Raw genomic sequence first — 13,378 nt, forward strand, 5'->3', positions numbered from 1 at the left:
AGCTACTACAACCAGCATAGTGAAAGAATTATTGTCGTCAAGATAGACACCAAACCAATGCCCACCACAATAGTGCAGGTCTATATGCCTACTAGTTCAGCGGATGATGAGGAAATCGAAAGAATATATGAAGAGATAGAAGATTTAATACAAATGTAAAAGGTGACGAGAATCTAATTGTGATGGGAGACTGGAATGCAGTGGTAGGCCAAGGAAGAGAAGGTAATACAGTAGGAGAATTTGGATTGGGACAAAGGAACGAAAGAGGAACTCGGCTGGTTGAATTCTGCACTGATCATAATTTAGTCCTTGCCAATACTTGGTTCAAACACCACAAACGACGGCTGTATACGTGGACGAGACCTGGAGACACTGGAAGGTATCAAATAGACTTCATTATGATTAGGCAGAGATTCAGAAACCAAGTGTTGGACTGCAAAACTTTCCCAGAAGCAGACATGGACTCTGACCACAACTTGTTGGTCATGAAATGCCATCTGAAGTTGAAGAAATTGAAGAAAGGAAAGAATGCAAAAAGATGGGATCTAGACAAGTTGAAAGAAAAGAGTGTGAGGGATTGTTTCAAGGAACATGTTGCACAAGGGCTAAATGAAAAGGTTGAAGGAAACACAATAGAGGAAGAGTGGATGGTCATGAAGAATGAAGTCAGTAGGGCTGCTGAAGAGATGTTAGGAAGGAAGAAAAGATCAGCTAAGAATCAGTGGATAACTCAGGAGATACTAGACCTGACTGATGAACGACAAAAATACAAGAATGCTAGAAATGAAGAGGGCAGAAAAGAATACAGGCGATTAAAGAATGAAGTGGATAGAAAGTGCAAGGTGGTCAAGGAAGAATGGCTGAAGGAGAAGTGCAAGGATGTCGAAGGTTGTATGGTCCTGGGAAAGGTAGATGCTGCATACAGGAAAATCAAGGAAACCTTTGCAGAAAGGAAATCTAGGTGTATGAATATTAAGAGCTCAGATGGAAAGCCACTTCTAGGGAAAGAAGAAAAATCAGAAAGATGGCAAGAACATATCCAACAGTTGTATCAAGGTAAAGATGTAGATAATTTGGTTCTGGAACAAGAAGAGGCTGTTGATGCTAATGAAATGGGAGACCCAATTTTGAGGTCAGAGTTTGACAGAGCTCTGAGAGACCTAAATAAGAACAAAGCACCTGGAATTTATGATATTCCCTCTGAATTACTGACTGCCTTATTAGAAATCAGCATGGCAAGGTTATTCCATTTAGTGTGTAAGATATATGAGACAGGAGAAGTCCCATCCGATTTTCAGCAGAATGTTGTTATACCTATTCCCAAGAAAGCCAGTGCTGACAGGTGTGAAAACTACCGCACCATTAGTTTAGTATCTCATGCCTGCAAAATTTTAACAGGTATTATTTACAGAAGAATGGAAAAACAAGTTGAAGCTGAGTTGGGAGAAGATCAATTTGACTTCAGAAGAAATGTAGGAATATGTGAAGCAATCCTGACTTTACGTCTGATCTTAGAGGATGAATCAAGAAGGACAAGCCCACGTACATGGCATTCGTAGATCTAGAAAAGGCATTCGATAATGTTGATTGGACCAAGCTATTTATGATTCTGAAGGTGATTGGGATCAGATACTGAGAACAAAGAATTATCTACAATCTGTATAAAAATCAGTCTGCAGTTATAAGAATCGAGGGCTTTGAAAAAGAAGCAGCAATTCAGAAAGGAGTGAGGCAAGGTTGCAGTTTGTCCCCCCTCCTTTTCAGTGTTTACATAGAACAGGCAGTAAAGGAAATCAAAGAGGAATTTGGAAAAGGAATCACAATCCAAGGAGAGGAAATCAAAACCTTGAGATGTGCCAATGATATTGTTATTTTATCTGAGACTGCAGAAGATCTCGACAAGCTGCTGAATGGTATGGACGAAGTCTTGGGTAAGGAGTACAAGATGAAAATAAATAAGTCCAAAACAAAAGTAATGGAGTGCAGTCGAATGAAGGCAGGTGATGCAGGAAATATTAGATTAGGAAATGAAGTCTTAAAGGAAGTAGATGAATATTATTACTTGGGGAGTAAAATAACTAATGATGGCAGAAGCAAGGAAGACATAAAATGTAGACTAGCACAAGCAAGGAAGAGCTTTCTTAAGAAAAGAAATTTGCTCACTTCAAACACTGATATAGGAATTAGAAAGATGTTTTTGAAAACTTTCGTGTGGAGCGTGGCATTGTATGGAAGTGAAACATGGACGATAACTAGCTCAGAAAGAAAGAGAATAGAAGCTTTTGAAATATCGTGTTACAGAAAAATGTTGAAGGTGAGATGGATAGATCGAATCACGAATGAAGAGATACTGGAATCGAATTGGTGAGAGATCGATTTGGCTAAATTTGACAAGAAGAAGAGAATGATAGGACACATCTTAAGACACCCAGGACTTGTGCAGTTGGTTTTTGAAGGAAGTGTAGGTGGTAAGAATGGTAGAGGTAGACCAAGGTATGAATATGACAAGCAGATTAGAGCAGATGTAGGATCCAGTAATTGCATCAAACCAGTCTATTGACTGATGACTCAAACAACAACACAATAGCTCGTGAAACAAATTCATATGCTGAGCAAAGAATCCGATGTAGGGGCATATTAGCACTTCGTTCCAGAATGCGGGATTGGAAACCAGTCCACACCATACTCAACTATTAAGGTAAGATAGCATCAAAAAAAGGAGTTTTCTAAACATGTATGTAAATTTTTTATTGAAATCCATAAAATAGTACCAAAATTGTGTTGCTTTGAATAAAGCCTAGCACGAATCTGAGAAAGTTTAAACACCGTGCTCAGAACTCCTCCCACAGCACAGAGAGGACCGGGAATTAAAATCCACCTCGCTAAGGGGTCAATTCCCTTGGCTTGGGGACTGGATGTTTGTGCTGTTCAGAACATTCCTGCAACTCACACACCACACAACACTATCCCTCATCACAATAACATGCAGTTTCCTCATGCACGCCATATGCTGCCCACTCTCATCACAGGTTCTGCCTTAGAAGGGCTCCACCAGCCTAGCAAGAGTCACATCATTTATGTAGGAATGTCTGTGTACTAACCTTAAGGGTACCACCCAGGAGGAAGGTCTGCTGGTCATCATCCTTAGAAAAGTTGTTGCCGTAGACATTGGTGAGTCCCGTGTAGCCTCCATCAACACGGCACTCTTTCTCTAAAGCCTGTGAATACAAAGAAAATATGAAATAGGTTCCGACTTGTAACTATCAAAATAGAATTTCAATCGAACAATTTTTGGATAAACCCCTGATTTTGGAAGCACGGTTTTTGGCTTGATGCCTTTCCAAGTGACTTTTAGGAAGGAATTTTCATCCTGTAATTATATGTCCTTGGTCATCTGGGTGGTAAGCCAACTACTAGGTCATTGCACTAATCATATGATAGGGTATTTTTATTACTGTAAAATATCTCTGGTCACACATTTTGGTGTTACACCAACAAAATTAATTTAAAATTCTGCCAAGGGAACGTCGAAATTGACAAGCAGGCATCCAGACGGTGTCAAATTGAAATGCCTGGCCAAGATAGCTGAGGCCATATGATGATGATTTATTTTTATTTATTTATTTTATTAATCTTCAATATTAATGAAGGGTGCATGGATAATGTCCGGCCAGAGTTACCTGCTATGTGGTTTGCTACCAATGTTTATATGACCTTTTTTTCCTTCATTTGTTGCGTACTGTCTCCTCTGCAAATATTGGAACCTTTTCCAAGTGTAGTGATGAAGAGGAAGATGTTCTAGAAACTAGAAGTGAAGGTATAGACACTAAACAAGTTGCAGACAATACTGATGAAGCAGGAGAAAATGATGGTGATTATTTCCTTTTTTTTTTTTGCTAGTTTCTTTATGTCGCACCGACACAGATAGGTCTTATGGCGACGATGCAATAGGAAAGACCTAGGAGTTGGAAGGAAGCGGCCGTGGCCTTAATTAAGGTACAGCCCCAGCATTTGCCTGGTGTAAAAATGGGAAACCACAGAAAACCATCTTCAGGGCTGTCGACAGTGAGATTCGAACCCACTATCTCCCGGATGGTTATTTCCTAGAGCAAAATGTAGTTTCTAAGTAGTGTAAAGCTAATCCTAGCAGAAACATTCTAACCTAGTGACAAAAGATCGTCGAGCATTTACCTATATCATAGAAAACAGGACAAGCATTTACCTGACGTGAAAGGTGTTGCAAAGTTTGCTGAAACTCCTGAAGAAGGTATGTGCAGACTTGGGTCACTGGAACAGTCCGTGAGAACCCGCTTGCCAGTGCGCCAGCGGTGACCTGCAGGCTGGCAGTAACAACCCGTACTTCCTCGCGAACATCTTGAATACATCGATTCACAGTCATCTTGATAGAACTTTGGCTTCACAGAAGAATGCTTAGAGTCTTGTGGATTGACCATGCCACCAATGAACAAGTACTACAGAGAGCAAAATGCAGAAAGGAACTGGTAACCACCATCAAATGCAGAAAAATTACATACCTAGGGCATGTTTTGCATGGTGAAAAATATGCAGTTTTACATCTAATTTTGAAAGGCAAAATTGAAGGGCGCCGAGCAGTAGGCAGAAGGGGAACAACATGCCTTAAGAATATTAAAGACTGGACAGGCATAAAAAGCACCGAAGAACTGTAGCGTGTTGCTGAAGACAGAAAAGCACTCTCCACATTGATCGCCAACATCCGGGAGACTGGGCAGGGTACACAGAAGAAGAAGAAGAAGATTGTTTTATCAGATTTGGACTAAATTCTTCTACCCCCCACTATTTTTAAACAACCTTCAATCAAATCTCAATCTGATGAACATCGTAATAGTTTTGCCAATTGAAGAGAAATTCTGTAGGAGAGGCGGACGGCTGGCTCATTGTTTATATTTACAATTTCATTGTCCTGAATGTAAACAGAATGACATAAATTTAACTTACCCTTACTTCAAATAATTATTATATATGGAAATTTCAGGTTTCAGTTTTTTTAGTAATCATATTTACGAACCATCTAGCAATTTGCTAATAATGCTTAACAGAATGACATCATCGTAGTTAGTGCTATTAAGTTTTGAACCATATTTAATAGGTTAATATCAATAGGCATAAATTAATCATAAACTCTGAAATATGCGAATATAATAATGCCTCTTCGTTGATTATTTCCTCCTTCAGTCGCTTTATTAGAGCTAGACGATCTTCACCTTTATATTGATCGTAATCCTTACTATGATAAACGATAGTCAGGCCCTGCGGCGTAGGGGACAACGCGTCCGCCTGTCACCCGGCGGCACCAGGTTCGATTCCCGGCCGGGTCAGGGGTTTTTAATTGTAATTGGCCTGGGGACTGGGTGTTTGTGTCATCCTTAATGTTCCTTTCCTATCATTCAACACTCTACACTTCCACAATTCCAATTACATGCAGGTTCATATCATATGGTGCAAGTAGGGGCAAAACATCTCTATAGGTCGACGCCCTGAATAAATAGATTTTTTAAAAAATGATAAACGATATAATATTGTTTTAGACTGAATTTCTTCAACTGGTTCAAGGTTTTATGAAAAACATTTTTCCAACCCTTGAGCATACATAAATACGTAAAATACTTCCCACTCATGTTGAAATGACAACGAAGTTGGAAGTCTCCGCTTTGAACCTCCATTATGTTAACCGAGACTAACTAAGAATGCAACCTACAGTCATATAGTGCACGACAGCAAAGCGGACTGTCACCATACCCCAGTGCCAATGCAATGTGCCCGCTGCCCGTGTAGCAGCTCGCTGCCAGCTTCCCAGTATCTGCACATCACTGTCCTAAAGAATGCCGGGAACTATCCTTTGATAACACAATACTATCCACTATATTGGAGTTCACAAACGGGAAAACTAAAGAGGTTCAAACAAACTTCTGCAGAGATAGGGACGCTCGATCTACCGACATATGTGAAATAAAGGCCCTAATTAATATACAGTATTTGTGCTGCAAAGACATTTGGGCTGGAGATAAGATAGGTGTATAACTGTGCCACTTGGTAATGTCAGAGAAATGTTTTAGGTTCCTAATCTATTGCTCAAGTACCAATATTCCATTCATGATATTTCTTTCAAATGTATTTACGTTATAATATCTATGTACTAATGTGTTTTTAATCTTATTTAAGTGTTTAGTGTGCTGATGATGGCTCCAAGAGCCGAAACATGTCTACTTTTGTTCCATAAATATTCTTTTTAGATTGGATTAGATTATAATATTGTGTATTGATTAGATACTGTTGCTGTTGTTTCTTATGGCTAGCCCGGATTCCAATCCGTCAGCTTTCTTGCATTCCAGTATAGCTGAGTGAGATTTCCTGAAGTTCTGGCTGTCACATCAAGTTTGTTGCAATGTAGCAGGTGTTCCTTATCCATTTTATTTCCAGGATCTTGGCAAAGTGTGCGTTTTTCGGTTCTCAGGATGTTCATTCGTTTCAGATGGCCAGTGTTAAGTCTGAAGAAGGCTACAGCTTCTCTTCTTGGTTTTATTTTATACTGATCCCATTTAGCATCAATATCCTTCCATAATTTGATTTCTGCTGTTTTCTTTGCCATTTCCTCATGCCTGTTTTTAATAGTATTTTTCAGAATCCTTTTTGCTGACATAAAATCAGTCTGACTGGCAGGTTGTTGTAGTGAGGTACCTTTTTTGGCTAATCTGTCCGCCTCTTCATTACCTGGTATTCCAATGTGATGGTTAAACTATATATATATATGAGGGAGAATCAAAAAGTAAGTTACACTTCCAAGTTATGGCCATTTATGAAACCACCTACACATAGGCAACATGACTATGACAACATACATTGTAAGTTCACTTTTCCACATAGTCCTCAAAGAGATTGTACACATTTCTCGGAACGGTCAACCAATTTTTCGATTCCGGATTCATGGAAATCACCTCTAGCGCTATATAACCACTTGGAGACAGCTGCATTCACCTCCTTATCATTTCGGAATAGTCATCCACCAAGATCCTTTTTCAGCTTACCAAACGCATGATAATCACGTGGCGCTAAGTCTGGAGTGTATGCAGGTTGTTTCCATACCTCCCATTTGAATCGCTGCAGTAGTTCAGACGTTTGGTGGGCTGTGTGAGGTGTTGCGTTATAGTGTAACAAAATCACACCGGTGCTCAATTTTAACTGGCGCCTTTCTTTAATTGCCTTACACAACCGGTTCAATTTTTTACGATACGAAGCCAAGTTGACTGTCATGCCTTGCGGCATAAATTCCTCACGCACCACACCCTCCACGTCAAAGAATAATGTCGCCACTACCTTTCCTGCTGAAGGTTGAACCTTGGCCTTCTTTCGTGGTGGTGGTGATGTGGTGTGTACCCATTCCATCAATGTTCTCTTTGTTTCAGGAGTGAAGTAGTGGACCCACATTTCATTCCCTGTGATGATTCTCTGCAGAAACCAGTTGCCCTCCACAGAATACCGTTGCAAGAATGCCAGTGACGATTGGAAACACTGTTGAGCAGACGTGGGAGCCATCTTTGACACAGTTTATGAAATCTAAGGTGCTGGTGAACAATGGAGAATACACTGCCATATGAAATGTTCAGCATGTTGGCAATTTCCTGCACTGTTATGCGCTGATTCTCTCTAATGATCCCATCCACATGGTCAACATTTGCAACAGTACTGGACGTTACGGGCTTGCCTTCGCGATATTCATCCATGAGATCCTTGAGTCCGGTGTCAAATTGCTTACACCACTTTACAATACCTGGGCAAGAAATTGCACGCTCACCGTATACAGTAGTGATTTCATGATGAATGTCCGTGCAATTGAGCCGTTCAGCCCATAGAAACTGATCGCTGCACGCACCTCCAGTTTGGAGTTAACATCCAGTTGACACACCATTGACCCTAGCCCGCTCTGCACACACAACACGACGGGATACCACACCAACCTTCCTATCAGACGTGTAAGCAGTTACTGCACTTGGCTCTGCATTGGCCACGATCACAACACAGAGCGTGCTTACATTACATAAAATAAATTTCATCGTAAAGTCCGTATTGTCATACGTATACTTTTAGGTTAAGTCAATATTCCACCTTTACAATACCATAAGTTTATTGCCTATTTATTTAAACAACATTATTAACTATGACGGGACATGTTTCGTCTAACTTGTAGACATCATCAGCCGTAAGATATTTAAGAAAAAGCACAAAAAAGACAAGGACAGAACAACACATTAAAATAAATCAGATTGCCGAACACGTCAACCAAAATAGCGAGTATGTTCCAGATTGTTCCAAGTACACACATTCAAAAGCTGCTGATGAACAAAATTAAAATCATACACATGAGATGATACAGTAAAGCTTGTTGTTAAAGTTCTTCTTGAGGGTGCCGTTGACATGCAGCATTCAGGTGCGTTGGCAAAGGCTGATAATGAAGTGCATAATGTTATTTGTAGCAAAAAAAAAAGACGATCAACGAGCACGTGTAGGGAATCCAGTGAGAAGATGTAAAGAACGTCATACTGGTGCAAAGTTGACATTTCTTATTAAAACTAGGTGGAATATCAGATCGTATGACGTACGTAAAAATACAGTGGACGGCCTTAGAATGAGAATAAAGATTATTATAAAAATTGAAAAAGTTTAAATTAAGCAAGCTTTTACGATATAAAAACGAAAGAATGGAAAAAAAGGAAGATTGTGGCACATCTGATTACTTGCGTTCTCGCTTCTCAAAGAGTAATTAGCTTAGCATGTGTTTTCTTTTTTTTCCTGACTGAGGATGAACTATGGAGGAAGTGTGTGATAGGAGCCGGTATGAGGGGAAATTAGGGGAAGGTTGGAATCAATAGACGGGGAGCGAGCTATTGTGACTTACTTTTTGATTCGTCCTTGTATTTTTCGCAAGTTATACAGTCAATAAGACTAAAGTGACTACATACATATCCCACGTCGTTCCATCTTAAGCGATGGGTCGGCAAACGAGGCTTCTCCACCAGTTGCGGTCCCTGAACTTCTCTCCTTCTTCAATGCTTTCCAAAGTATGTCCTCTCTGTTGAATGTCAATCTTCACCATGTCCTTGTACCTGAGTCTTGGTCGCCCTCTTGGTCTTTTGTCTTCAAGTTTTAGATCGTACAATTTTTTTTGGTAATCTGTTATCACCCATGCGTCGCATATGTCCATACCATCTTGGTCGCTGCACTGTTATTTTATCCTGCAGTCTTACAACTTGAGCCTGCTTGCGGATTTCCTCATTACGGACTCTGTCCCTCCGTGTTTTGCCGATCATGCTACAGACAAATTTCATTTCTGCTGCCTGGATTCTACTAACATCTTTGTTTCTCATGGTCCATGTTTCGCAACCATAGGTCAGGATTGGTACGTAGTAAGTTTCATATCGTCCCCACTCTGGCAAACTAGCGAAAGTGACAAACTAGGGAATCTGTAGTTCTCAAGTTTTGGTCTATATTTTATTATGTATATATTGTCTACCCTCTGTCAAAGTCTCACATCTGCAGCTCGCTCTGTATGCCTAACACATAAAACCAATCATTAAATATAAACATTGATCTGACATGAGCAATCACAACTTCTTTCAGCTCTCCTAACCTTTTGACAATTTGCAGATTCGTTAGTTTGCCAGAGTAGGGACGATATATGACACTCTTACATTTTGTTGGTATTTTCTTGTTCCATATTATGTCTTTAACTATTTTGTAAAAGTTGCTACCTGCCTGAATTCTGTGGGAAATTTCCTTATCTATAGAACCAGTATCAGAGATAACACTTCCAAGATATTTGAATTGATGGTTCATCTGTAGCTGTTTCCCCTCCATTTCAATGTGTCCCATTGGTTGCCCATATCTCTTCATGACCATAACCTCACTTTTCTCTTGGCTGAAGATGAGTCCATATTCTTTAGCTGATTCTGCCCAGGAGTTTATTTGTCCTTGAAGATCTTCTTTAGAGTCTCCCCACAAGCATATATCATCCGCAAACAATATAACTTTCATTTTCTTACCTCCAATGATTTGGTGAACTTTTCTCTGAATCTCGTTCGTCACAGTGATGAAAAGAAGAGGAGACAGAACACCACCCTGTCTTAACCCAGATTTTATATCAAAGGTTTCAGTCATTCCTACAGGTGTTTTGACTTTACTTCGGGTATCTTCATACAAATTCTTGATCCGGTGTATCATGTCATCCTGTATTCCAATTTTCTTCAGTGCTTCCCACACCTTCTCTCTATTCACTGCATCAAATGCTTTCTTGATATCCAGAAAGGCTAACCACAAATCTCGGTTGTGTTCATATTTGTTGGAAATCACCCAGAACAAATAACTTTTATTTGAACGTTTTCCTCAAGGCAGTATTATCTTGTGATATTGCGCTGCCCAAATATTAAAAAATTTTCACTACTTCAAGAGGTTCATTTCCTATTTTTATCACTCCCGTGGATCCTCTGTTACCTCTTGTCATGGTCAAAGTCTTACTTTTCGCAGTACTAATCTTCATTCCAAAATTGTAGCATACCTAAACAATTTCCCGCCGGGCTGAGTGGCTCAGACGGTTGAGGCGCTGGCCTTCTGACCCCAACTTGGCAGGTTCGATCCTGGCTCAGTCCGGTGGTATTTGAAGGTGCTCAAATACATCAGCCTCATGTCGGTAGATTTACTGGCTCGTAAAAGAACTCCTGCGGGACTAAATTCCGGCACCTCGGCGTCTCCGAAAACCGTAAAAGAGTAGTTAGTGGGACGTAAAGCAATTAGCATTATTACATTAAACAATTTCCCAGCCCCAGTCGCAGTCTTTGGTGATTCGCCACAGGTTGAAGTAGGAGTCTATGATCTCTGATATGGGGAGAAAAGACTGTTCCAAAAGAGTGGATGAAGGGGGTCATTATACCAATTTTCAAGAAAGGAGACAGGAAGCAATGTGAAAATTACAGAGGAGTGACACTTACACCTCATACAGCTAAGAGCCTTGAAAGAATCTTGAATAGACGAATAAGAGACAAAGTAGAGGGAAAACTGGCAGAACTCCAGTATGGATTCAGAAGAGGCAGGTCCACATTTGACCCAATATTTACATTGCATCAAATGATGGAAAGGTATTGGGAATATGGAAAGGACATGGTAGTAATGTTTCTAGATATTGAAGAGGCATATGACAGTGTCGCAAGGAATTTGTGTATGGAAAATATTGACAGAGTCACAGATTGGGAATGAAACAATGCAGATGGTAATAGCATTGTATCAAAATTGCAAAAGCTGTGTTAGAACTAAAGTGGGTCAAACTGAATGGTTCAGAGTTGAGACAGGTTTAAGACAGGGAAGTGTACTGTCTCCCTTACTCTTCATTATCATCATGGATAGAATTCTACATAATATCAAGGAGATGATGGATGAGCAAATAAAGTCTATGCTCTTTGCTGATGACATTGTAGTTTGGGGAGATAATGAAGAGGAAGTACAGACACAAGTTGATATATGGAATGAGGAGATAAGAAATTTTGGAATGAAGATCAGTACTCCGAAAAGGAAGACTTTGATCATGACGAGAGGTAACAGAAAATCCAGGGGCGTGATAAAAATAGGAAATGAACCTCTTGAGGTAGTGAAAATTTTTAAATATTTGGGCAGCATGACATCACAAGATGGAAATTTGGATGGAGAAATTGATTTAAGAATACAGCAGTTTCTACCAGTGTGTGAGAGACATTGTATGGAACAAAGATGTGCCAATGAAGTGCAAGAAGGTTTTATACTCGTCCTATTACAAACCTATACTGACCTATGCTTCAGCAACCTGGATGTTAACTAAGCGGAACCAAAGTAAGATACAAGCAGCTGAAATGAGGTTCTTGAGGAGCATGCAGGGAAAGACAAGACGAGATAGAATACGAAATGAGGAAATAAGGAGAAGCGTGGGAGTGTGTAAACTTCAAGAAGAGACTGATATAGCAAAGCTAAAATGGTTTGGACACATGATGAGAATCCCAGGAGACAGAATACCAAAGAGAACATTCATGGGTACAAAGACTGGAAAGAGGCCTAGGGGACATCATAGAATGAGATGGAGGAGTTCTGTTGTGGACTGTATTGCAAATAGAGGAGTTGATAGCAATAAAGTCCTAAAAGAGGAGTGGTGGAAAGATCAAGTAAGGTGGAGGGCTTTGGTACACTACCCTACTCAGAGAGAATCTGGAAAAGGGAATGGATGAAGAAGAAGAAGAAGAAGAAGAAGAAGAAGAAGAAGAAGAAGAAGAAGAAGAAGAAGAAGAAGAAGAAGAAGAAGAAGAAGAAGAAGAAGAAGAAGAAGAAGAAGAAGAAGAAGAAGAAGAAGAAGAAGAAGAAGAAGAATTGGAGCATTGCGTTTTCTTATACATACTTGTACTCAATGTAAAAAAAACTTACGTGGGACAATCTGGAAGGAACTTCTTAATTAGATATCAAGAACATGTCGATGCTGAAAAATACGAAGGATTCTCTGCCATGGGATTCCATATAAAAAGAGTCCAACCACAAATTCACCAATATCAGACAGGACCTTCAAATTATCTGTATGATAAATAAAGGAAATCTAATGAACAACCTTGAAAACATCCACATCATTCTTGATAAATTAGAAAACTGTGAAGAGAATCTTAACGAAAACAACGAACAAAAAACATCTTATACGAGAACATTAGTAAATACTTGGAATGGGTACACTTAAAACAGACAAGACAGACAAGAGATATAATCAAACACGACATCGCAGAAGCACAGCCCAATCTCCCTCCTCCCTCACATGATATTTTAGATGACGACAAAACTCTACTTCCATTCTCTCCAGAGCTTTGCATGAACTGTCAGACTGTGTCACATCGTTACTTCACCAGGTCGCGCTCAAAGACAAACCCTCTAGACAGCGCAGAATAAACATCTTTTCCAAACAAGAACAAGAGGCAAGATGTCCTGTTCTGATGACCTCCATTTTTTAACAAAGGAGTCTCCAAAGAACTTTTATTATTTGTGCTTATTGTCCTAATGTTTTTTCTTCTCAATTCTTTCTTTATACAGCTGAAGAGGACCACTAAGTGGTCAAAACATGTCCTGTAAGTGCTAATTTATATTCAATTTTGCCTGAGGCAATAATAAAGTATTGATTAGGTGGTTATTTTACTAACTTCTTGATACATAAATAATGTGAGTAAAGTACTATTTTTACTCTACTGTACAACTAGAACTTTGTTGGGTGATGTGTGGCCAAATTTTAATTAATTTTGTCGGGCAAACATCAAGTGCGACATCAGAGGTCTTACTTAAGATATGGAATGCC

General features: G+C 39.6%; 1 protein-coding gene across 1 annotated transcript in view; it reads right to left on the reverse strand.

The window, feature by feature from the left end:
* LOC136881806 (mannosyl-oligosaccharide alpha-1,2-mannosidase IA) overlaps window positions 1-13,378 on the reverse strand; it is a 90,238-nt gene that overhangs the window by 11,800 nt on the left and 65,060 nt on the right. The window contains exon 8 of the mRNA XM_068229396.1: window positions 3,102-3,218. Coding sequence (XP_068085497.1) covers window positions 3,102-3,218 — 117 coding nt within the window. The remainder of the gene's footprint in view (window positions 1-3,101; window positions 3,219-13,378) is intronic.

Source organism: Anabrus simplex, chromosome 10, assembly GCF_040414725.1.
Source record: "Anabrus simplex isolate iqAnaSimp1 chromosome 10, ASM4041472v1, whole genome shotgun sequence".
Classification (NCBI taxonomy): Eukaryota; Metazoa; Arthropoda; class Insecta; order Orthoptera; family Tettigoniidae; genus Anabrus; species Anabrus simplex.